Below are 22,798 nucleotides of genomic sequence, written 5' to 3' on the forward strand. Positions count from 1 at the left end.
CGAGGACAAGGGAGGGAGGAAAGGAACAAGCGAGCGGAATATTAGTCGCCCGATTTCTGATGTTGCCACATTGCCACGACGCGCTTTCTTCCCCTTCCCACATTGCATGACCGTTCCCCCTCCTTGCCTTTCAACATCGACGTCAACGTCGACAATCATTAGCACTGGTTTCAACTCTATCATTCCACTAAACCTAAAGATAACAACTCGACGCCTTGTATAAATACACTAAGCCAATCTGGAACGGTGTCCGCAGCACGGCTTCCCCGACAGATCAGGCGTAAGAGTTTCTCGGCGCACTCAAACAGACAGAAGCCCGGTATCCAGTGGCCGTGTCGGAGGAACCGTAAACCATAAGAACGGTGCCCAAGGAAATTGCTCTTCTCTGCGCACACGCGAAGAGTAACGATGTGGTCAGACTGTTACTTGACGATGGGGTTGACACCCCTGGCAGCGAGATAGTCCTTCGCTGCACTGGGACTCTACATGACAACAGCGAGCGGGTTAGCTTAGCACCGGTATGAATACAAAGACAACGCACGAGGTTCTTGATAAGCTCGTATACGCTCTTGTCGTGATATCGCAGATTTGTCCGCGGGTCAGTGTACGGAGCCTAGCATACAATCACTCAGAAGTGTTCGTAAAGCTGAGATGGAGGCGCATGTACACACCTCGAGACCAGTGATATCGCAGTAGTGACGTTGAGGGAGAAGCGAAGGCGGCGCCTCGATGGATAAGTCTAAGCACCCCAGTCAACGCCTCCATCCGCGGCTAGCCATAGAGATCGCCTCTTAGGAGAACACTCACAGGTTGGCACTTCCTCTTCCACGACCACCACCCCTGGAGTAGCAGCTTTCGCTTTCGCCTTCTCACCTTCTTCTCTCTTGACATCCACATCCATCGCCTCTCCTTCCCCTGCCTCCTTCTCCTCTCGCTCCAGCCTCTTTCTTTCGCGCTCCTGCCTTTCCCGCTCTCGCTCCTGCCCAAGCACCGTCTTCAGAATCTTGGTGCGCCTCCCGACGCCCTTGGTGTAGTTCGGATTCTTGAACGGGCGCGCATATTGCAAGTAAGAAAGCTGCTCCGAGAGGGTCTACTACGCGGATGCATGGGTTAGAACAGCGTCATACAAAGGAAACATGCAGTGAAAGAGCAATCGGAGACTGGATACGCACTGGCTCGTATTCACCAGGAGGGGTGGCGGTGGCAACTGCTTCCTGTGCGGCTGCGGCCTTCTTCTTCGCTGCGCCTTTCGGTGGCCTACAACAGCTTGTCAATGGTAGATTATCATACAAAGAAAAGGCAAAGTATACATTGTCCAGGAGACTGCAACACACAATGGCGCAGGTCAGGAGTTGACCAACGTTCGGGGCAACAGAACCCGCCAATGTGCGTCGCCACGTGAGCTGTGGCTTTGTACGGCCCGCACACCGCCGGACACCGGGTCTCGGGATTTGGCGCCGGCGCCGGGGGTGTGTGTCCGACTCGGTGGCTCGCATCTTTTTCTTCACCGCATCACTCAGAACTTGGCGAACTCACCACAGCTCACCACATTCCTCGGATCTCCTTTGTCTCCGAGCAAGTCCCATCAAAAGCTCATAAACTTGTATCTGCCGATATGACATACGGTGATCTACATATCCATAAGTGCGTATGTCGTTCAAATGACGAGCGCTCGAGCTATTCTATGCAGTAGACCAATGGGCTATACAGCACACACTGCTGATGCTGGCATTTACCCTCATTTGCGCCCCCTAGATGATAGTGGCGAACACCAACATAGAGCTAGCTCTTTGCGTTTGACGTCACCTCTAATCAGGCTCTGCATACTTTTGCATATCAGGTCGTGAATACGGATGTCAGTTCTCCTTCTGATATGATGATGCGGATGCAAACATGATTGATCTCATTGCTGACATGGAAGAAGATCATTCAAGGTTCAAATTTCCAGACGCGGCGGGGAACGCTTGCCGATACGCCTGTGCCGACGCCACGGTCCACGAAAACTTCGTGGTGCACTTGCGGGCAAAGGTGTGGTTCTCCAACTCTTATGGTCCCGAAACACTGTCGGTGCCGTCGTGCCGGCGCCAGTGAAGCCTAGCGAGGCGAAGCACATCTGGATCTATACCACGCCGTCCAACAAATCTTGCTGGACATCGACATTTTGCCACCGCCTTCGACTTTCTCTCACCCATTCGTCCATCCCCACATCATCACTGGGTGACAGCTTCTGACGGCGTCAATTCATTGTTCACGCGCGTCGATCGACGCCGCCCGCAGAGCGCGAGCGAACCGCGATGTCTGACGTCTCGCTTCGGGGGCGCGGATACCCCATCCCCGTGGAGCCCAATCCGCCTTCTCCATCCCAGTGTTACATTCTTTTGTACACATCCCCACGATGGACCATTACCCCCATCACGGCGCGTTGATCGTACTTTCTCTGGACTCTCTCAGGCCGGTGCTTCTCCCAGAATCCCACGCGACGACACTCGTGACAATCGAAGAGATGGCGCAGATGGGTGCAAAGCATATTCCTACGCGAGCGTGGCACTGCACGAATAAACTCTGTGCGTGCAGTCATGATTCGATATGCGCATCTGCACAACTGCCTGAGGAGGTAGTATAAAGAACGCGAGCCGCGCTCGCGCTGCCGGCTGATGCTCGGAGTGCCCTAGACCAGTCACAGTCTACGCAGCCAGCACCACGCACACTCGTTCACGACCTTGTACATTTCCTCCTTCCTCCACATCAGCTCCCTCAGCGTCGACGCACCCGCGCAGCAAACAATATGACGCCCGAAATGGCCGTCGCGACTGCGTTCCTGCAGGGCCCGCTCCTGGGCACACTCACAATCCTGCTGCTGTACGGCGTCAACTGCATGCAGCTCTTCTTCTACTCGCAGAACTACAACGACCAGATGTCGCTGAGGCTGCTCGTCCTGGGGATTTGGTAAGTACTTTCTTTCATCCCCCTCTTATTATCATGTCTCTGCCTTCCCGTGCTCGTGGACATCCCAACCCTTCACTTTTGTGTGAATGCTAACCGATGGTGGAATTGCCAATAGGGTTCTCGAGACCGTGTTTGTTGGCCTCTCGATCAACTTCATCGAGTTCTATGTTATTGAACACTTCACGGACATTCAAATGCTGGAGAAACCCGTCTGGTGCGTCCTCTCATCCATGGCGTCTTCATGGCGTCCTCAGACGTGCATCATCAACGCGGTTATACTGACCTAGACTTGATTTATTCGCCGACCACAGGAGCGTGCCTGCCGCCTTTTTAGTCGGCTTCACCGTGGCGTTCATTGTCAACCTGTGAGTGATGTCGCAGCTGCTGTGGAGATGAACCACCCACTGATGATGGTGCCGGACAGCGCTTTCATCTGGAGAATATGGCGGAGTAAGCAGTGCCAGGTCTTCCAAGCCTCTGTTTAGTTGCTAACATGAGGGCGGGTAGTATGCGAGAAGGGGAAGTACTGGGTCACGATTTCCTTGGTGAGCCTTGAATCATTCTCTCAGTCCCTTTAGCACCGCATGCTGAGCCCACGCGTGCACGTAGATTGTGCTCGCTTTCACTCGTCTTGGTAGGTGGACGCCCATTCCGGTGCGCAATGTCAGGCTCACCGCATTCACAGCTCTGGGATGGGTGAACGGCATCCTTGCGTTTTCGAGTGTAACCTGGCTAGAGTTCCGTGAATCCGCATTCGTGAGTCTCCCCTGCACCAAAAGATAAAAGAAAAAAATAGGCGTGCTCATAAACCGTCGAACCAAATGCAGGGGACGATCATCTCCAGCTGGTTCCTCTCAGCCGTGGTCGACATCCTGATCGCCGTATCCCTATCCTTCTACCTATACGGCAGACGCACCGGCATGTCACGGTAAGCACTGCACCTTCCCAGCCCCAAATTCCGGCGCGGTAACTAAACTTCTTATTTTCCCCGTGTGGGATATACAGGACAGACAACATCATCAACCGTCTTCTGATGTACACGATCAACACGGGCGCTTTGACTTCGTGAGTTTCTTGATGTTTCACAGGTCATGAGAAAAAGCAGGCTGAACGAAATTTGTACTTTTGTGCTACAGGATAGGGGCTATTCTCGTCCCCGTCGCGTTCCTTGCGCTGCCAAAGTCGACGGCGTTCCTTGGTGTTTTGCAAGTTCAAACCAAGCGTGAGTCCATTAGTGTCTTTCTCCGCTATTATTCGCCGTAATTGATGCCATTTCGTAGTGTATTCAATCTCTTTCATGGCTTCGTGCGTTTATCCGTCTGCCTTCGGCAAAGAGCAGATACTGACTAGTGCAAACGTGCAGGCTTAATTCGCGCAAGTCCACAATCGCACATGCGGAACGCAAAGTGCCAACGGTCGAAGGCACCCCGCTAGCGACGCTCCCACAGACGCCGCGCCTTCTCAAGCACTTCAGTATGCGCAAGAGCGGGGAAGGCATGTCCGAGCCAGTTCTCGTGAGCATTCATCTCCTCCCTCCCATCTTCGTCTTCATTGGCTTCGTTGCGCTTACGGTCGCCGCCATTCTTTCAGCCACGGATAGAGATCCAGCGGACAACCGTGACGGATGTGTACCTCGAGCGCGGCGACGTCGATGGCAACGATATCCGCGATTCGGACGACGACGCCCTCTCCTCGCAGGATCGCAAACATTACGTGTCGCGGGACGCTAAACGATCCACGCTGTCTGTTCCCGAGACGCCATCAAGCCCGCGCTCGCCTCTGCGACCCGCATCGGGGGAGCGGCCGCGGCTCGCGCCGATCGTGGTCCAGCACGGACACGCTCGCTAATGGGCTTCGTTTTGTTATTTGTGTCTCTTATATTTAAACTACAACACTTTACGATCCTTTGCTATCATGTTATCTGCGTCTTATACCTTCGTCTCCGCAATCTCTTTATTATCGACCCACACTGCTATGCACAGTGTCACACTCTTTCCGAAATAGCGACCACCCTGTACTCTACTTACTCCCTAGTGCTGTTTGTTGTGCCTCTGCAAAATCCTCATACGCCCATCGCTGCTAATAGCATCCCTTTCGTATCCTACTCGATGAAAGCCTGAGATCATTTAGGTTACCTCCACGTTGCCTCCACGAAGGATGGGACTTGCGCAGCATGCCACGTCAGGACAGACTCGGACGAGCACCGCCAGGCGCCACTCTCACATTGGGTGGCATGGCATGTGCTCGAAGTCTTGTCATTTAAGCTTTCGGAGACTCTGACAACGATCGATCGTCGGCAACCCTCGGTCAGTATTTCCAAGTGTCTGGCTCAGAGAATGAAGCTTTTGCCTCCGGTAGCCAGTAAGGAAACCCTGCGAAGGAATGGAACGAGGGGTCTTTCGGCAGTTGCCGGACCTGGGAAAATTGGCACAACTTCCGAAACTGGACTCATTTTCCGGCATCAAAGCCTTGCGAAACCATTGCTTGTTCTATATCAAGTTCTTCTGATTCCCTTGACTCATCATAGTGCTTCTCTGGCATCGCCCGGGCAGACCGTGTCTTGCTATGTTGCGCTGCCTTACTTTGGACGCAGTCACTGGCTAAGGTGCAGTAACTTCATCGTCACGTCTGCACCCCATAGATTTGACGCATCTTAGAGTGTACTATGGGGATCTTTCTATTTTCTCGCTCGAAGTCTGTTTCGATCTCATGTTTCGAACCGTGTGTGTGCATGTGCCTCTGAAATAGACTTCTAGAAAAGAGGTACAGAGCCTCAAGGAGATAACTTGGGTCTCGTTGATGCCGTTGTCATGATCGTGGACAAGCACTTTTAGAAGTATGTCTTCGAGTTCTTCTTATTCATCTGGTAAGTGTTGCCTCGGCAAGTATACACCAGCTGCTTGTGGAGGACCCGGGTATCCGTATGTTCACCGGCATTAGCACGCTGAGGGATAACATTCTAGCAGCATCATGATAATGGGGGACTAGGTATGATACCCGACCTCACTGTGTTCCTCAGGCACGCCTTTATCTTTGTGGGTTTGAACCGTGGATGCGTCTATTTATCTTATATGAGCTTATATGCGCAACCAGGAGCAACCAGACGATCCACATTTAGCGGACCGTCGCAGCCGTGGTACCTTCCCATCAGTCTATCAACGCACGAGCTGATGATCCCATTCTAGTCTCTCTATCAGCGAACAGCTCGTACTGCATCCTGGCTCTATGTTCGCACAGGACGCATCTGGAGAAATCTTTCAATGCATTGCCGTTGGCATGTACCTCGCTCGCTGTCCATTCGTTTCAATCTCTGGTGCCCTACTCCTTGTGCTGGAAATCCCAGCGTACATACAACCAGAGCGTCTACCACGCGTGAAAACTCCATTTCGACACCGTCACAAGGTTCATACATCCTTTTGGATCCGTCAGTGCTTTACATTGGTATCAGACCCGCGTGCTGTAGCACGCAATAAGTATAGTATTGATCCCTGACTACAGAGAAAATCCAGCTGTGGCCGTAGTCTCGCACGCTCAGCTCTCAAGTCGCTTTCCGACCATGCCGCGTTACGGCAACTATATAAAGCCTGTACGCTTCCCTCTGTATATATATGCAATGAGGAGGAGTGCCTGACGAATGCTGTCCATCCGTCTTCCTCTTTCTCCTCTGATCTCTGTCGCCTCAGCTGCCAATAATACAGGATCGTTATGGGCACGCCGGCTGATTCATTGGCACAGGCTCCGCTGCTAGGCACGCTCTTCACCATGTTCCTTTACGGTATTGGGTGCATGCAGGTGTTCTACTATTTGCAGAACTACCAGGAGGATAGGATAGGCATGAAACTTTTGGTACGCGCTGTCAGTCTGGCTTCCGTATATTCGATTGCTCACCAAGTGGCTATGGTGGCGCCATAGGTGGCCGTTATATGGTGCGTGTTGTTTTTGCGTGCCACTGGGCATAGGCTGCAAAGTCTCATCTACCGGTGCCGCTCAAGGACGTTGGAGACGCTACACACAGTCCTGTCGATCTACTTCGTTGAATTCTACTTGATCGTCAACTTCTCCAATGAAGGCAACCTCTTTCATGTCAACTGGTGCGTTAACCTTACAAAGATGTTCAAGTCATAGACGCTAATGGGTAGCCCAGGGGTGTACCAGTGTCGTTCATCGTCGGTGTGAGTCTTTTTATGTCCTGATAGATTACGATAGGGCTGACCTCATTTTTTTTTAGTTTCTCGTCGCCTTCCTCGTAAATGTGTGAGCTCGCACCCACTCCATTGTCCCCTTGGAATGTAGGAAGTTGACCGGTTTCTGTTTTAGGTACTTCATCTGGCGCTTCTGGAGACGTGAGTTTCATCCCGTCTTCCTCGAGGTCTTTATCTCTACACAGCATAACATAGGCTGTGCTAACTTTCACCTTTCGTGCATTTCCCAGTGTCCCAGAATATGATCTTCTCCACGACCCTAGTGAGCGCAAATCACGCACCCCATTTGAAAAAGGATTTCTCGGATTTCTGACGCAATTCTCTGACCGTTCGAAACACTTTAGCTTGTCCTGGCAATTGCTCGGCTAGGTGCGCATGCGGCCGCCAATCGCGAGACGTGCCCGTTTCGGTTGCTCCAAAGGTCTCTGTAGTTGCTCACGCCATCCGTCCATTTGTTGTTTCAGCTGTCGGCTGGATGAACTCGGTTCTCGCGTATGTTTTTTTTCGTTGCAACTTGGTTCCGTGATGAGACTGAAGCGCTGGTGTAGTATTGAGGACACGCTGTGGGAGGATTTCCGCGCAAAGACTTTTGTGCGTTCTTCTAGATGCACGCAACTCGGAGAAGTATCCCCTGACCGGCGTTCGCAGGCTTCTATTGTCGCGGGCTATGTTTTGTCTGTGCTTGCCGATGCGCTGCTCGCGGCTGCGCTGTGCTGGCTTCTGCATAACCTAAGAACAGGTGTAAAGCGGTGAGTTTCTCACTTGAGATGATGTCCCGGTATGCATCCCTCAAGCTATCTAACTCAAAGAACGGACAATATGATCGACAACCTACTCATCTATACAATCAACACAGGCGTACTGACTTCGTAAGTGTCTCAAACACAGAAAATCAGATGTGCCTAATTGTTATTCAGCATTGGAGCGTTGGTAGTACTCATACTAGTAAGATTTGCGTGTTTCAGGGACCTATTACTCCTTGCTAAAGGCAGCGGTGACCTTCTTGCAAACACAGTTTCTCTGCCTTCCTACATCCCTCGCGTTCATTGGTGTGCTCCAGGTACAAACCAAGCGTAAGTATATTCGCTACCCTTATCAACTACTTATCTGAGAAGCATTAATTATACAGTCTATGGCATCTCATTTCTAGCATCGTGCGTTCGACTTTCTTCATTCGCCATGTCAGTACCTGATATCCAATAAATTCTGTAGACTCAACTCGAGAAATTCGATGCTCGACAAAGCGAAAGCCACTCGACAGTCTTCGATTCGAATCAACAACTTTGTCATGTCCCGCTCGCACAACAGTGCCAACATGAAGCGGGGAAATACAAACCCAATCGTGAGGTTACAAGAGGGATGGGCATCATCGAATGCTCATGATATGTTTTTTAGAATCATATCGAGATCCACAAAACGATGGAGACTATTAATGATGTCGAAATGATGGATGACATCGCGGTATGACCTGTGACTGAGACAGTAATGGACCGCCCTTGGCATGGATATGACACGGACTAGTTGCATCTGAGTGTAGAAATTCGAGGTAGCAGGGGCTCGCGACGACGCACGGCGCGTTTGTCCCGGGCAAGGGGTGCCCAAAGGGCAATCGCGTGAAGGATTCGACTATCTACGACAGTATAGACACGCCATGATGCGAGCGATAACGAACACTAAGTAACTCCGGCAATGAGTGGGTGGTTAATATCTGATATCATATTACTGTAGCTTCGCTGTAATTGAGGACGGATGTCAATTATCTCTTTGCTCAAACGAACGTTGTCGGAATTTGTTGAGGAACACAGCTTACCCAATCGCGCTCCGTAACTCTTTAGGAGGGAAGGCACTGTTCACTCCGTCACACGCATGGGATGAGGATATTGATATTACAGTGCAGTGCATTTACAGCACGGGACAGCTACCCATGGATATTCTGAGAGATTACTCAAGGTCGGGAAAGCCAAGGCTGCCCCACCCCATCTTGACAGGATTGGCGACGCGGAAGCTGCCTGTCTTGTGGATCTCAAACAGTGCCTGGATCTCAGCCCCTGAGAGGTCAACAGTCTTGAGGTTGTTAACGATACGCGACTCATGCACGGATTTGGGAATGACTGCAAAAGGTATGAATCAAGGTCAGCGCGTGTCCGCATGCTCGGGAACAAGACAGAGAGAAGGCTGACCTGCCGTTCCGGAAATATTAGCAGCGAATGAAATGAGGATGTTCGCGGGTTGGACGTAGTGATTGTGGGAGATCCTCTTGACGACGTCGTTCTCGCGCAGGGGAGAGTCGTCCGATCCCTGCGGTGAGTATGCAGTGAGGATTATGCCCCTGGCTTGACAGAAACCGACAATGTCAGCCTGTGGGCACGAACTGTCCAAAGGAGTAAGACAATTGACCAAGTTGAGCGAAAGTGGACGATAAATGGGAGTACGCACGGGTGAATCTCAATCTGGTTCACTGCAGGGACGATGCGCGCAACGGGAAGCAGTCGCTCGAGGTATTTCACAGAAAAGTTGGACACGCCTTAGTTGATCGTGAGTCAGATGATGACTACAGTGAAAAGAAAGCGTACCGATAGCCTTAACCCTCTCGGGATGAGCGAGGAAGATGTCCTCCATCGCCTTCCATGTATCCAACCAATCACGACTTTCGTCTACTTTGCCGTCCTTCAATGGGGCGGGCCAGTGCATGAGCCCTAAGTAAAACAGTTAGCCATTTAAAACGTGCCGGAAATAAGCATGTACCCACAGAGATCGATGTAAGGCGTATCGAGCTTCTTCAAGGACGTCTCGAGAGCCTCAACTTCATTGCCATGGTCGGGGTTGTCGAGCTTGGTGGTGAGGAAGATCTGTTCGCGAGGGACGCCGGAGTTCTTGATTCCCTTGCCAACGTCGGCCTCGTTGCCATACTGGGCCGCGGTGTCGATGTGCCTATAGCCGTTCTTGATGGCGAACTCGACGGCGTGCTCTGCCTTGTTCGGCTCTGCCTTCCAGGTGCCTATCGCGGCATATGTCAGCCAATAGGAACAACGAAGAGTTATCAGGATGTTATCCCACCGAGCCCGACAGTTGGCATAGTAGCGCCAGTGTTAAGGTTGACGATTATGGAGGCAGGCATGAAGTGAAGTCGTTGAGAGTCGTTGGTGGTTTCGGGAGATGGAACTTCTGGCGAAACGAGACCATAATTCCGCGCTTTATACGTGATATAATCAGTGACGTATGGTGTCTGCGTAGACTGCAGTTTAAGACATTATGGATGCATGTTCGGGTTCAGCCTGGCGAAAGGCATGGGAGGAGTAAATGCGCGAATTTGTGACGTATGCAAGTGTACGCGACATTGTCACAGTGGCGTGATAAAACGCGTTACGCGACGCTGCTGTCACGGTGCATGTGTCACGGTGTCAGTAGACAACCGTGACTACGCGTCTTGGGCAGCGCACACTAAACACAGTGTAACACACACACCCTCTCACCTCTTTCTTTAACCACTACAGCTAATACCATTCTCTAAGTCCAATAGAAAGCGCTTCCTTACCCGCTCAGCCTTGGAACTACGCAGACTCGCGAAGATAAGCCACGCGATTCCTAATTGACGATGGCTTCATCTCGAGTATGGTTCAGTAAGCAAGGATAGACCCAACTGAGTTGTATCTTCTGACGAATAACTCCAGTAACGGGCGCATCTTCCGGTTTTGGTAGGAGTATGACAGAGTACATTCTCAAGAACGATGGCGTTGTGATAGCAACTCTACGTAAACCGGAAGTGCTGGCAGACTTCATCCAGCAATACCCATCGGATCGCCTTCTTGTCCTGAAACTTGATGTAACGCAGAAAGACGATGTTGTGAATGCGTTCTCCAGGGCGCGAGAGGCTTTCGGGCGGATCGATGTCGTTTTCAACAACGCCGCGGTGCTGGCTATAGGAGAGGTGGAGTCTATGGATGACGAGACAGCGAGAAAACTGTTTGAGGTCAACTTCTGGGGTGCAGCTTCCGTTACCAAGGAGGCACTGAAGTTCTTCCGCGAAGTGAACAACCCAATGGGTGGACGACTTTTGCAGGTTTCGTCTGGCGCCGGGTTAAGGGGGCCAGCGTCGAATGGGTATTACACTGCATCGTACGTCTATTGTTACTCACCATTAATTATATCAGCTTACCCTCCATAGAAAGTTTGGTGGGTCATATTGGCTTTGGAGAACAAGTCCCTGACCTGGCTATATTCAAGCCTTTGAAGGGTTCACTGAGTCCGTGATCCGTGAAGTGGACCCAGCTTGGAATATCAAGGTCAGCATTCTATGTACGACAATCCCCTACAAATTTGTGCTAATGATGCCAAAGGTTACAATCGTTGAGCCAGGCCCGTTCCGAACCAACATCACGACTGACAACGTCACTGTCGTTCCGCCTCATCCAGCGTATGATAACCCTACTCTGCCTGGAATCGCATGCCGCAACGCACTTGCCGATCCCGCGGATGGAGATACCGAGAAAGCTGTGGCGGTCATTAACAGACTATCATTGCTCGAGGATCCTCCGATGCGTCTGCCGCTTCATCGCAAGGTCGTCGGGCGCATGCGGGAGAAAGCCCAGCACTTCGCTGAGACGGTAGAGCAGTACGGATCCTGGACTGATGATTTGTATCATATCGACTAATCACCAGTGCGCTTTTGTCACTGTAAGTTGTAATCAAGACAGTCTTTATCTAATCTTCGGGGTTGGGCAGGTTTTGTCTATCTACGCACGTTCACTATTGCGGTTGCCCACCGCGAGATGCTGGCACTTTGCTCGAATGACAAACCGGAACCTATGATGTCATGTGCTTTGTCACGAGAGCTGACAATGGTCTTGCGTCCAAAAATACAGTGGGTATAAGAGAGCGCTCTCCGCCACGGAACGGCGGTTCACTCGCTCGCCCTCCTTCAGCAGATAAGCCGCCTCCTCGCCTCTTCACAGACATCTCCCACTTCACTTCGACAGTCATGGCCTCTCCAAGGATCTGGTTCAGTAAGCACACATCTCCCACGCTCGCACCGATATGCTCAAGGGGATATTGCAATAGTCACGGGCGCCTCCTCTGGCTTTGGTAGATGCATGACTGAGCTTCTCTTACGCAACGGGGAGATCGCGATTGCGACCCTTCGAAAACCCTCTATGCTGTCGGACCTCGTCGCACAGTATCCGGCCTCGCAGCTCCTGGTTCTTGAGTTGGACGTCACAAAGAAGTCGGATGTCGCCGCTGCCTTTACCAAAGCTAAGGATACGTTCGGGAGGATTGACGTGGTGTTCAATAACGCGGGCATAATGGCGCTCGGCGAGGTTGAGGCGATGGATGACGAGAACGCAAGGCAGATGTTCGAGGTGAACTTCTGGGGCGCGTCGCATGTCACCAAGGAGGCATTGAAGTTCTTCCGGGAGGTGAACAAGCCCATTGGTGGGAGGCTACTCCAGGTGTCGTCGGGTGCGGGGGTAGGAGCAAGTCCCGGGAACGGGTACTATTCTGCAACGTGAGATACCTTTCCATCAGCTACGACGGAACTATGCTAAATACCAACGACCATCGTATAGGAAGTTTGGTAAGACCGTGTCACCTTTTACTTGGTATTGGCTTTTACACGTCATCAGCACTCGAGGGTCTAACGGAAGCAGCAATAAAAGAAGTTGACCCATCATGGAACATCAAGGTCGATCTTGACTCTACTTCTTCTCCTTCCTGTTGCTAACAGCTCGTCGTTGATAGATCACGATTGTCGAACCAGGCCCTTTCCGTACACGTATCATGAACGAGAACGTTAAGATCGTCGACCCACACCCTGCCTACTCTGACCCAGAAATGGCGGGCACCAAGTTCAAAAAGTACATCACCGGCCCGGCGAGCGGTGACACCGAGAAGGCGGTCCGTGTGATCGACCGCCTGTCGCGCCTCGAGGACCCTCCGGTCCGGCTACCGCTGCACAGCCTCGTGCTGCAGCGCACGCGGGATAAGATAAAGAGCTTCGCGGAGACCGTGGACGAGTATGGCTCGTGGTGCGATGACTTGTACTTTGATTGAGGCTTGAGTTCGTGATCAATAAGAGACACAGTTGTGCATACCGGTATAAACACAATGTAACCACGCTGCAGACCTCGATGATATTGAGCCTAGCAAGAGCAAGACCACAAAGACAAAAGCGAGTGATCAACAAGGAATACAAAGCCAAAAGTGTAGGTCGTAGGTCTCGCACTGATCCCGTCGAAGTTAAGAAGTATTGTAAGGCCAACGGAAGCACACGCTTTTCTTCGTAACCCATCATGGGTTGAAAATAACTTCAAGTGAACGCGATACATGGGCTGCATTCGTCGCACATGCTACTAATACAAAATCAAAACAAACAAGATGTAAAACCGTCCCAATACCGAAGTATTTCCACCACAAGGCTAGGGAATTTGCGCATCTCAGAGTCGTCAAATGACGTAAACAGTCTTCCTATGCTGCTAAGCTCCCAGAATGAGTTGAATAAGAGAAGACGCGGTGGGAACAGCGTACCTTCTACAGCTCAGATACACTACGCCAGTTAATAATCACTGGTAAGTCTTCAAGCATCTTGCGTTCGTCCTCTGTAATATGTGGATTCCCTCGAATGTGAAGCTTCTTCAACCCATGGCCATGGGCCGATCGTGCTATGATGCAAGCCGCGAGAGGTGACACCCATTTCTCGTGTTGAACATCCGGGGTGAAAACGAGCGCTAGTTCGCCGAGAATAGGAACTAGGATGCCAGAATTGCTGTTGTCCGCTGGGCGCAATCTGTTAATGACGCTGACGAGCCGAGCATGATTCAACCTGAGGTATAGTAGGGAAGGCATCTCCGAAAGCAGCGCTCCCTCGTACAAACCGTCCTGAGCGATGTCATTGTCAACATCAGTGGGGTCGTTGATGACGGCGCAGGCGACGGTATGGAGTGGTATGGACTTCGGTAGCGCTTCTGAGACGTGGTGGAAGTAGCTGCGGAAGGCACCGCCGATGAATAAGGTTGGGTTTGACGTGAGTAACGTAGAGAACTCGACGGGCGTCAACGCTGCGTAGGGGCGTGATCCCCAGGACAGGCCTTCGCTGATGGAAGATATAAGATCGGGTCCGCTGATGATTGTATTTGGCCAAGCGGCGAAACCGAGGTGTGCGTGCCTCCCTCGAAGCGACACTCTCGTGGTGATGCTGAGAGCGCAGTTGCACTCGGACAAGTTCGGTGGTGTATCCGTGGCAGATCCTCCAAGGATATGATGGTCGGAGAGCATTCTAAGGATCAGGTGTAAGAATTGGGGTGGCTGGAATCGCTCATTTGCGTCGTCTATACCGAGATATTGGAGAGGATTTGGATGGTGGAGTGAGGTCAGGAACGTCCGGCAAAACTCGATTGGGTCGGACAGGTGAAGCCGAGCAAGACTGGGTAGGTAGACCTGTGAACCAGTGAAGTCGCTGACTGTGGACCCAACACTGTCGAGGAGAGTGAGCTCGCGAAGGTTCACCATGCCACTGAAGAAGTTAATTGGGCGTAGAGAAAAAAGTAACCGCCCTAGGTGAAGCTTCTTCACTGTGCCTGCGTCGACAAAGGAGAACTTGGCTGTTGGGTCCCGATCGCTCCATCCACGGCCATCCGTCGCACGCTTTAGGCTTAGGTTCTCGAGCATCACGTCTTCTCGGGAGGGCTCAAGCATTGCGTTGAGTTCATCGAACAAGGAGATCAGTGGATCGAGTGGGGCTTCAACAACCAACTCTTTCATACGACCGAGGATTCTCTTCAAGCGTGGAACATCCCTTTCTTCTGCCTTCTGCGAGAAACGGATGCGGTCGCTTCCTGAGCGGACAACCATCTCTTCTGCCCATCGCCTCATTATCATCACGGGGCGTGCCCAAAGTCTCGGCTCTCCCAACGCGACGACGCGCCATTCGTGACACACATGGGTAACCTGTATCCAATCCAACAGACATCTAGGCTCGCATATATGAAGCTGCCAGGACAAACCATCTTGATTATGAGAGAGGTGAACACATTCCAGAAAGATGCACTCAAGGAGGTCATGAGGCAACGAGGAGGCGGGCATGTCTTGGGGTATGATGGACTTGTATCTTCGTTTAAGGGATCCAGGATCCTTCCTGTGTAACATAAAAACTCAGATTTGAACTGCAGAAGACATCTGAAGATCATACTTGCGGTCAAGTGGCAGACGCCCTGGCGAACAGAGCTTGTTGATGAGCGTATGCAATCAAGCGCCAGCCACCGCAAGATATGACTGTGGCGTGAGAAAGTCGCCACTCCAGGGCTTGTGGACAAAACCTGGGCCTTAGCGGGTCAATCCAGATCTTCAACGGACCATAAAACAGCACCACAGTATTACCTCGTCTCAGTAAATCAGACGAGGCCTGCTATCCGTGGTCAAGTCAGTGGCTGCTCTGCACCCTCATGTCGGTTCCTAAGCTTGGAGGTATTATCGCAGTTGCCAGTGTCACAGGCGCCGTCATCGTTGGCCTATGCATGTACGTCTGTGACAATTCGAGCGCGAGAGAGGGAGAGGAAAACGCGCTGGCAAACGCGATGATGAATAGATTCGACGAGACAGGGTATAAGTACACATAGATAGCTACCGAAGATAATACTACATGATGCGACGTCAAACGGGAGCGATAAGATAAGCGCCGAAGTGCGCCGAGAGAGTAGGTATCGTATGGAATGAAGCTCGTATGTCAAAAACGATCTCGTAATTCCAACAACGTCCTCTTCATGTGGCTTTTTAGGGCTTGGGATCGCTTTTACAACCTATGGTCTCATCTTTATACCCTTACGTAGCCCTGGGCTCTCTAGTTTATCATGAGCTTATTGATCTCATTCATTTTTAATTTTTATTCTAATACCCGCACTATTACAGCTAAACAACTTTGTAACCCTTCCTTCGTTCCAGACCTTTTCTATTCTTCTCGATGTATTTTCTAGTACATACGATAGCTTAGTTTGTTTTCTCATGGATATCCCGATGCCTCATAGAAATGGGATGCTACCAGGTGCCACCGGTCTTGAGAGTATCTTGTGCCGTTTAGTTGATTTGAGCTTCGCATGTGAGTACCTACCCCACTCCGATGGCGAGCGGTAAGACTAAGAAGCACCTCAACCCTTCAACGTTTATATAATACCAATCAGACAGCATTCTGATGGTTTAATCTTTCGTATCGGGGTTCATCGTAATCATCCATGTCTCCCCCGAAGATCTTAATAGGATTGACGTGCTTGAGGTCACCATTTAGTACCACATAGAGAGATTGACAGTGGATATCGGTGATTAGCGTCACATGAGTTAAAGAGCATAAGTGCGTCCGCAAGTATAATAAGATGATCAATCCACACACTACTGAGTGTATAAACATGGGAGTCACGTCGAGGTCAAAGCACTCATTATATACGTGGCAGACCGTAGGCACTTAAAGCGAGGAATATCTAAACCTAATCGAGGCGCGTTAAGAAGTGTCTGCAGTAAAGCAGCCATCAGTCGATTCAACCTCGAAGGACGAAATAATAGACGAGCGAATGATGCAACTCACTGGTCAGAGTAAGTCAGGAAGCACAATGCTGGTCAGCATCTCTTCCTTGTCTGTCTCAGGCTCACGCTCGCTGAGAAGCTGTGATGAATCCCGACTGACACTTAAATCCGACTCGGCAGCTTTCAAACACTGGGTATCATCAGTCCAGTTCGTTGCTGAAGAACCTCGATGTTAATAGGGATGGAGGTCACGGAAGCGAAACAGCACACCTGTCTGCGAAGCTACCTTGCATTCAGCCGTCAAGGAAGAATGGTAATACTGGAGCTGAGGCTCGATATCAGCTGAAAGACATCAGTTAGACATTGTCCTCTGCGAAGAAAGAAATAACACACGCACAAGAGGATTTTGACTTTGATATCGTGAAAGAAGGTGCAGCCAGAGCCATCAGCCGAGGCAAAGCCGAGCTCGTTTGGCTACTTTGAATGCCACGAGGGTATACCTGATCCCGCTCGTACTGAACCTGAAGGTTCTTTCTCCGTACCTTGGTGACTCGAGGAATAGACGGCGTCGCGCGCTTGTATGGAGTCACCAAAGCCCGGTAACGGCTCCGGGTACGGGGCAAAGAGGATTGCTTCGGGGAAGAGTCGCACCATGCATCGGCAAAGGGCTCGGCGTTACTCACAACGAGGGTCCGGCGGTGCCCCAGCGTCTTAAACAGCTCTGGAGACAATGGTAAATATAGAGACGGGGCTTAGGATAGGCTCGAAGAAGAAGAAGAAGAAGAGCGCACCACGATATTCGGTATTCCCAGAGTTACCTCCGGTCATGACAGGAGCTGTTGCTGGCCTGGTGCCTGCAGCGCGCTGAGGCCACAAATCGGTTTGATGGGCCTCCGCGCCATCCTCAGCATGCGGTCGACAGGTTTCCAATATCCTGTTGACCCTTTCATCCCTTGACTCTAGCCTAAACTCTCCAATCTCCAACGCCTTCTGAGTCATAAGCCGACGAACGACACGAAGTTCATCCCTGACTGCCGCGTTGGAGGCAACAGGCGCCGTCTCGACCTCTGTCAGACGGCCGAGAACTTCTTTGCGGAAAGTGTCGAAGCGAGCGTCAACGTCTGCCCTGTAGGTATCGAATCGAGATTCAAGGACCTTGACGGCGGATAAGGCATCCTCAAGTAGCTTTGACTCGTTGGACATGCTAGTAGCTCGGGGAGAGAGAAGGGGTGGTGGCTGGTATTCGCTGACCGTAGCCGGTGGTGAAGTTGAAGGCGGAGTGGACGGCATGGGTGAGACGCGGTTTGAGGATAGAGAGGGTATACGCCAGTGAACAATACGGAGAAAGCGATTTCATAATAACAAGAAGCTACTGTGACGTAGAGAGCGTTGAACCATCGCGACTCAGACCAACGGTCTCAGACACAGAGACCCGATGACATTGCGACATCTAGCAAAAGCCCTTATTTTACTCGAAGAACAGTCAGTTTAGACCTCGTCTCGACGTGATAAGCGGTGAGAAATCTCTAGTGGAGTTCAAGGTAAGTGAAAACCCTTAACTCGTACGAGGAGCTGAGGAACAGCTAGGAAGGCCTTAGATCTGTAACATACGACATGACGCACCGTGCCAGTCTCATCCAGCCCCAATCGAAATGCATGGGATTCTTCTAAAACGTGTTCTGGAGCGTGTTCGTAGTGATCTGGGGGTTTATGATAGTAGAAAGTTTCATAAGCCCGTTATAACCTGCGCACGCATCTGCACGTCCACAGCCAAACAACCACGTATTCGAACTTTTGAACTTATTGTGTTTACGAGTTACTGTGACTACAAACCAAAACTATTAGTACATGTGTGTCTATATAGACATTAGATTATGCATGAAGATCATATCAAGACGTCTACTAAACTAGTTAAAATTTGATAATCGCTATGACGTTGAGAATGCAAGGATCTTTAGATCAGTCAGTAGAATAAAGGAAACAATCGAGTGGAGAATTAGCCAAACGCTTTAGCGTAGTTACGTCGAGATAATTATGGTATGGAAATTAATATGGACATTGCAATTCAAACGTACCAGGACAAAGTTCACGCATAAAAAGATGGGAGGGGGAAAAGACTTGTCGCTATACTAACAAGCACATGCTGAACGGCTGACGGTGCGATCGCCACCCGTTCAAAATGCGCAAGAAAGGATAGCAAAAGTCAAGGAAGGATGGGATGAAATAGTTGTGGCCAGACTCTCGTGTACATTATGGACGTGTGGCAGTGCGATTGTCACCCGCTCAGAATGCATACGAGAGCCTGGTCACGGGGAAAGGAATGGCGGGAAGATACACCCATGGCTAGCCTTACAAGTATATGCTAAATGGGTGGCGGTATGAGCGCCACCCATTCGGAATACACATGGAACACTAGCCATAGATTAAGAAAGGGATTGGGAGGGAATACTCGTGGCAAATCTCACACACAAGCACTAAAAGAGAAACGTCGCACTCGTTTCCCGTTCAGAACTCGAATGTGGGGCTGGTCACAAGCAGGGAAGGGAAATGGGGTGTGAGAGAGGTCAGCATCGACGCGGCGTTTGTGGCGCGTTTTTGGATACTGAGGTACGAGGACGAATCGTTACCGCGAAGAGGGAGGGGCATAGTGGTCAACGTCTGGTTGACCGTCTTCTTCGCAAATTCTTCGGGAAGATGGAAGGATTCCTCATCGCGCGAGCCCTGGTGGCGCGTACGTTGCAAACTTAAAGGGCCAGCTGAGGGTACATGTTCATTAATATTCGCTGCAGCCATCGAACAACGTAAAGGCTTACCGCGTTGAGAAGAGCGAGGAAGCGCAGTGCTAGTTAGCATGACCTCATCCTCAAACTCACGTAGCGCGTTGTCAAGAAGACACAAGGAGTCATCGGCTACGTCGTCCTGAGGAGCGTCAACAACGAATGAGACCTCTTCCAGAACACCGTCGGTGTACGAGGGGCCATTCGAGTCTGAGATGTACTCTGAGCGAAGGTTCAAATACCCAGAACGGAGAAATACTTACGATTCTTTGAGGCGCCCTTTGCCATGTTGACAAGGGACGTTCCAGGCATGCGAAGTTTCGAAGTGAGCTTAGCTAAACGAGGGCCATTAGATGGTGTGTGGTGGTGAACGCAAGGGGAGTGCTTACAGAACGACTTTCCCCCGGAGTATCTCGATGACCCACTCGGCCTGGGTAGAGAAGATGTTGGCCGATTTTGCCGCATAGAACGGTTCTGGGGTTGTTCCCGGAGAATATTCTCTTTCTGTGCCATCGACCCTCGGGGTAAAGGCGATGGAGGGACTTTGCACGGAGACGCCATCACACTGGATTGGCTCTTCCCCTTCGGTGTGGAATGCTTGCGGGGAGACAGCAGTGCCTTGAAACGACTCTTGGCTTTCAAGGAGATCTGCCGACGGGGTGGTGATAAGAAAGTGAGAGAAACATCGCACACATTCTCGATCCCTGCTTGAGAGCGCATAGCAATGTCGCGCAGCTCTAGGAAAGGGTTTAGCATCGACCGCTCTGAGATGAGAACAAGAGACGCACCATGCGCTTCGCCAGCCTTAACCTTCCCCCTAACAGGAGACATCGGAGATGTGAGGCTGGAAGCGAGCCGGCGAGAAGAGGCAGATTTATCTACCTCCGCCAACACCTGAACCCGCTGCTGACAGCCTTCAAGCATTCTCGTTGTCCTTTCCTCGCGCGTCTCCGTCTTCATCTTGCCGATCTCGAGCGCCTTCCCGATCACGAGCTTACGGACATCCTGCAGCTCCTTTCTAGTCGCGGCGTACTGAGCCACGGGCGCCTTCTCCACCTCCCTCAAGCGAGAGAAGACTTGCTCGCGGAAATCGTCGAAGCGGGAGGTGAAGTCGTGGTCGAAGGCCTCGAAACGGGCGTTAATGTCGCCCTTGAGAATGTCGACGCGGGCGTTCAAGGTACTGACGGCTAGAACCGTCCTCAAGAGAAGCTCGTTGTCAACGGTACCGTCAATCTTGTCGAGGGGCTTGTGGAGAGGTCCATCGAGATCGGGGGACGCGGCCCGCGGAACCTCTTCGGTGCAGGATGAGAGCACCGCGGCAAGGTCGGCGTGTCCAGGCGACTCCGGGATGGACTTGACGACGTCAGCTGCGTCGATAGGAGACAGAGACGCGTCGACCAAGGTGGAGGTGGAGGATGAGGCAGATTGCATGATGAGTGTTGGTCTATGTGAACTGATGAGGGAAACGGTGGTAGAGTGATGAGACGGCTGATAGCCAAGTCACCTAGCTTATATCGTTTTGCTACCCGCTGCGATTCAGACCGGAATCCCTGAAGCAGTTAGCCTCGTGCTAGTGACGGCGCGCAACAAAACCCCTAGATACGTCAGAGGCTGTCTTAGACGCCTTCAGGGGAAGACGTTCAAACACTCATCGATGCTAACGACAGTGACATGTTAAACAAGGATGGTACTGACCTCAGATGGAATGTTTGCGCACCTTTTGTAAGTCAACACAAGTCTTGCAATTCGCTGGTCTCATGCAAGCTTATCAGTGTTATCCCAAGCATTGTCCCACTTTCGCTCGCCAAGCATTCTAATCTGACCCCTTAACATTGATTTCTCCTGTCCAATTAGGGGAGCATTGAAGATGAGACTGAGCGCACGCAGTAGCCACGCTGTTGAGCAGATGTCGAGCATCGCACTCACGAAAAGTGATTTTGAGGAAGAGGATGAGACCCGTGCGAAAGCGGTGAGTCACGGTTATCATTTGTTTGTTTGCCCAACAGAGCCACATGTTCTAATACTTTACGCTTTCCTGTAATCAGTGTCCGCCGCCGAAGCGCTCAAGTATAAAGCCAACAATAGTTACAGCTTCAATTCTGTTGTGTTTCGATAGGCTAGCATATAGACGTAGCAAGGGTGAGCTGTTAGCACGTTCACATATAGGCTCCATCCAATGTTACACTCGGATTTTGTTACGGTACAATGCATACCACAGTCTTCGCAAACAAAACTCACGACGTCGTACCCTCCAAGTATATCCCATCGGACCACTTCTCCCACTCATCCGCTGTCTTTTCAAGCGCCTTCGCCTTATCTCGCAGCGCAACAATAACGTGCCAATGCAACGGAAGCCTGAGCGGCGGGTCCTCGAGGTGCGTTACCTTTTCGATGATCTCTACGGCCTTGATCGGGTCTCCGTCTGGGAAATCCTCCCTTGAAGCCGTCTTTATAATTTGGGAGCCGGGCATGGACGGGTCAGCATATGCGGGGTGCTGCTGGACGTGGATGATGTTGGTCGCGAAGATCTCGGTGCGAAATGGGCCGGGTTCGATCATGGTTATCTAGTAGTACGGTGAGTGCTAGGGGAAACAATTGAAGCAACGTTGGAATGAGCAGACGCACTTTGACGTTCCAGTCTGGACTCAGCTCTTGGGCGACGGACTCGGTTAGACCCTCTAGCGCTGCGCAAGACTTAGATCCCAGCCGGGTACACGACATCAGCGGAGATAGGCAGACGAACCATGTTTCCTGCACAAGAGAGAGCAGTAAAGTGTCAGAGTCGGTGCATCACCCCATAAAGCAACCACGTACGATGCAGTGTAATGCGCATTAGCGGGAGCGCCAATCAACCCTGCGCGCGACGACACCTGGAGCAACCTCCCACCACGCGGGCTATTCACCTCCCGAAACACTCTGATCGCCTCTTTCGTGACATGCGTTGCACCCCAAAAGTTAACCTCCATAACACGCCTCCCCGTCTCGTCGTCCACCGACTCCAGCTCGCCGACAAGGAGCTGGCCCGCATTGTTGAAGACGACGTCGACACGGCCGAAGGCCTCAATACCTCTCTCAAAAGCATCGTGCACTTCCTGAGCTTTGGTCACATCAAGCTTGAGCACGAGAAGACGACTTGACGGGTGTGCGGCAGTGAGGTCAGATAAGACTTCTGGTCTGCGCAAGGTGGCAATGACGATGTCTCCTTTCTTAAGGAGGAGCTCCGTCATATGGCGCCCAAAGTCAGTGGACGCACCCGTGACTGGAAGGAAAAGCATGAGTTATCATCTAATCCACAGTGCGATGGTAAGCTCACCGAGCCAGACGCGAGGCTGAGTAGTGTTCATGGGAGAGATGACCGAGAGTCCATGT

At 51.4% G+C, this 22,798-nt stretch overlaps 10 protein-coding genes across 10 annotated transcripts; 4 read left to right on the plus strand and 6 right to left on the minus strand.

Annotated features, from left to right (window-relative positions):
- Positions 1–163: 163 nt before the first annotated feature.
- On the minus strand, positions 164–1,551 carry CONPUDRAFT_169115 (uncharacterized protein; the record flags this gene model as incomplete). Its single annotated transcript, XM_007775679.1, has 6 exons — positions 164–482; positions 542–613; positions 672–739; positions 808–1,090; positions 1,173–1,257; positions 1,547–1,551. The coding sequence occupies 6 exons, from the start codon at positions 1,549–1,551 to the stop codon at positions 423–425; spliced, it is 573 nt and encodes a 190-aa protein (XP_007773869.1). The 3' UTR covers positions 164–422.
- A 1,246-nt stretch (positions 1,552–2,797) lies between these two features.
- CONPUDRAFT_76917 (uncharacterized protein) lies at positions 2,798–4,794 on the plus strand (the record flags this gene model as incomplete). The annotated part of the gene is made up of 12 exons (XM_007775680.1): positions 2,798–2,946; positions 3,062–3,160; positions 3,258–3,311; positions 3,371–3,396; positions 3,454–3,491; positions 3,556–3,702; positions 3,774–3,874; positions 3,952–4,011; positions 4,083–4,168; positions 4,227–4,251; positions 4,310–4,460; positions 4,537–4,794. 12 exons carry the CDS (start codon positions 2,798–2,800, stop codon positions 4,792–4,794), a joined length of 1,194 nt encoding a protein of 397 aa, XP_007773870.1.
- A 1,799-nt stretch (positions 4,795–6,593) lies between these two features.
- On the plus strand, positions 6,594–8,888 carry CONPUDRAFT_85112 (uncharacterized protein). Its single transcript, XM_007775681.1, has 16 exons — positions 6,594–6,792; positions 6,859–6,872; positions 6,939–7,037; positions 7,091–7,118; positions 7,175–7,200; positions 7,264–7,289; positions 7,379–7,410; positions 7,493–7,517; positions 7,613–7,640; positions 7,697–7,739; positions 7,797–7,897; positions 7,958–8,017; positions 8,066–8,093; positions 8,164–8,221; positions 8,278–8,302; positions 8,361–8,888. Exons 1-16 carry the CDS (start codon positions 6,652–6,654, stop codon positions 8,593–8,595), a joined length of 969 nt encoding a protein of 322 aa, XP_007773871.1. The 5' UTR covers positions 6,594–6,651; the 3' UTR covers positions 8,596–8,888.
- A 130-nt stretch (positions 8,889–9,018) lies between these two features.
- Positions 9,019–10,417, minus strand: CONPUDRAFT_169117 (Aldo keto reductase). Its single transcript, XM_007775682.1, has 6 exons — positions 10,206–10,417; positions 9,898–10,146; positions 9,722–9,844; positions 9,585–9,672; positions 9,329–9,519; positions 9,019–9,259 (listed from the first exon to the last, which is right to left on the minus strand). Exons 1-6 carry the CDS (start codon positions 10,264–10,266, stop codon positions 9,090–9,092), a joined length of 882 nt encoding a protein of 293 aa, XP_007773872.1. The 5' UTR covers positions 10,267–10,417; the 3' UTR covers positions 9,019–9,089.
- Positions 10,418–10,641: 224 nt separating this feature from the next.
- On the plus strand, positions 10,642–11,934 carry CONPUDRAFT_169118 (NAD(P)-binding protein). The gene is made up of 5 exons (XM_007775683.1): positions 10,642–10,768; positions 10,820–11,264; positions 11,314–11,321; positions 11,373–11,431; positions 11,486–11,934. The coding sequence occupies exons 1-5, from the start codon at positions 10,744–10,746 to the stop codon at positions 11,798–11,800; spliced, it is 852 nt and encodes a 283-aa protein (XP_007773873.1). The 5' UTR covers positions 10,642–10,743; the 3' UTR covers positions 11,801–11,934.
- A 130-nt stretch (positions 11,935–12,064) lies between these two features.
- CONPUDRAFT_169119 (NAD(P)-binding protein) lies at positions 12,065–13,237 on the plus strand. Its single transcript, XM_007775684.1, has 5 exons — positions 12,065–12,151; positions 12,207–12,651; positions 12,713–12,720; positions 12,770–12,828; positions 12,885–13,237. The coding sequence occupies exons 1-5, from the start codon at positions 12,127–12,129 to the stop codon at positions 13,194–13,196; spliced, it is 849 nt and encodes a 282-aa protein (XP_007773874.1). The 5' UTR covers positions 12,065–12,126; the 3' UTR covers positions 13,197–13,237.
- Positions 13,238–13,673: 436 nt separating this feature from the next.
- CONPUDRAFT_146963 (uncharacterized protein) lies at positions 13,674–15,020 on the minus strand (the record flags this gene model as incomplete). The annotated part of the gene is made up of 1 exon (XM_007775685.1): positions 13,674–15,020. One exon carries the CDS (start codon positions 15,018–15,020, stop codon positions 13,674–13,676), a length of 1,347 nt encoding a protein of 448 aa, XP_007773875.1.
- A 1,696-nt stretch (positions 15,021–16,716) lies between these two features.
- Positions 16,717–17,942, minus strand: CONPUDRAFT_76922 (uncharacterized protein; the record flags this gene model as incomplete). Its single annotated transcript, XM_007775686.1, has 4 exons — positions 16,717–16,868; positions 16,923–16,994; positions 17,050–17,373; positions 17,444–17,942. 4 exons carry the CDS (start codon positions 17,940–17,942, stop codon positions 16,717–16,719), a joined length of 1,047 nt encoding a protein of 348 aa, XP_007773876.1.
- Positions 17,943–18,976: 1,034 nt separating this feature from the next.
- Positions 18,977–21,348, minus strand: CONPUDRAFT_169121 (uncharacterized protein). Its single transcript, XM_007775687.1, has 7 exons — positions 21,147–21,348; positions 20,934–21,086; positions 20,218–20,873; positions 19,819–20,166; positions 19,693–19,764; positions 19,466–19,639; positions 18,977–19,408 (listed from the first exon to the last, which is right to left on the minus strand). The coding sequence occupies exons 3-7, from the start codon at positions 20,858–20,860 to the stop codon at positions 19,158–19,160; spliced, it is 1,488 nt and encodes a 495-aa protein (XP_007773877.1). The 5' UTR covers positions 20,861–20,873; positions 20,934–21,086; positions 21,147–21,348; the 3' UTR covers positions 18,977–19,157.
- Positions 21,349–21,663: 315 nt separating this feature from the next.
- Positions 21,664–22,773, minus strand: CONPUDRAFT_158650 (NAD(P)-binding protein; the record flags this gene model as incomplete). The annotated part of the gene is made up of 5 exons (XM_007775688.1): positions 21,664–21,993; positions 22,055–22,113; positions 22,173–22,180; positions 22,244–22,688; positions 22,743–22,773. The coding sequence occupies 5 exons, from the start codon at positions 22,771–22,773 to the stop codon at positions 21,664–21,666; spliced, it is 873 nt and encodes a 290-aa protein (XP_007773878.1).
- Between the last annotated feature and the right edge of the window lie 25 nt (positions 22,774–22,798).

This window comes from Coniophora puteana (genome assembly GCF_000271625.1).
Source record: "Coniophora puteana RWD-64-598 SS2 unplaced genomic scaffold CONPUscaffold_15, whole genome shotgun sequence".
In the NCBI taxonomy this organism is placed as follows: Eukaryota; Fungi; Basidiomycota; class Agaricomycetes; order Boletales; family Coniophoraceae; genus Coniophora; species Coniophora puteana.

Coding starts and splice junctions, on each gene's coding strand:
- CONPUDRAFT_169119 (XM_007775684.1), top strand. CDS start 12,127: ATGGCCTCTCCAAGGATCTGGTTCA. Junction 12,152..12,206: donor CTCTCCAAGGATCTGGTTCA/GTAAGCACACAT, acceptor ATATTGCAATAG/TCACGGGCGCCTCCTCTGGC. Junction 12,829..12,884: donor ACCCATCATGGAACATCAAG/GTCGATCTTGAC, acceptor CGTCGTTGATAG/ATCACGATTGTCGAACCAGG.
- CONPUDRAFT_169118 (XM_007775683.1), top strand. CDS start 10,744: ATGGCTTCATCTCGAGTATGGTTCA. Junction 10,769..10,819: donor TTCATCTCGAGTATGGTTCA/GTAAGCAAGGAT, acceptor GAATAACTCCAG/TAACGGGCGCATCTTCCGGT. Junction 11,432..11,485: donor ACCCAGCTTGGAATATCAAG/GTCAGCATTCTA, acceptor ATGATGCCAAAG/GTTACAATCGTTGAGCCAGG.
- CONPUDRAFT_169117 (XM_007775682.1), bottom strand. CDS start 10,266: ATGCCTGCCTCCATAATCGTCAACCTTAACACTGGCGCTACTATGCCA. Junction 9,845..9,897: donor TACGCCTTACATCGATCTCT/GTGGGTACATGC, acceptor TGTTTTACTTAG/GGCTCATGCACTGGCCCGCC. Junction 9,673..9,721: donor CGAGAGGGTTAAGGCTATCG/GTACGCTTTCTT, acceptor CGATCAACTAAG/GCGTGTCCAACTTTTCTGTG.
- CONPUDRAFT_169121 (XM_007775687.1), bottom strand. CDS start 20,860: ATGCAATCTGCCTCATCCTCCACCTCCACCTTGGTCGACGCGTCTCTG. Junction 20,167..20,217: donor TAAGGCTGGCGAAGCGCATG/GTGCGTCTCTTG, acceptor ACCCTTTCCTAG/AGCTGCGCGACATTGCTATG. Junction 19,409..19,465: donor TCCTCGCTCTTCTCAACGCG/GTAAGCCTTTAC, acceptor ATGTACCCTCAG/CTGGCCCTTTAAGTTTGCAA.
- CONPUDRAFT_85112 (XM_007775681.1), top strand. CDS start 6,652: ATGGGCACGCCGGCTGATTCATTGGCACAGGCTCCGCTGCTAGGCACG. Junction 7,119..7,174: donor CAGTGTCGTTCATCGTCGGT/GTGAGTCTTTTT, acceptor ATTTTTTTTTAG/TTTCTCGTCGCCTTCCTCGT. Junction 7,898..7,957: donor CTAAGAACAGGTGTAAAGCG/GTGAGTTTCTCA, acceptor TCTAACTCAAAG/AACGGACAATATGATCGACA.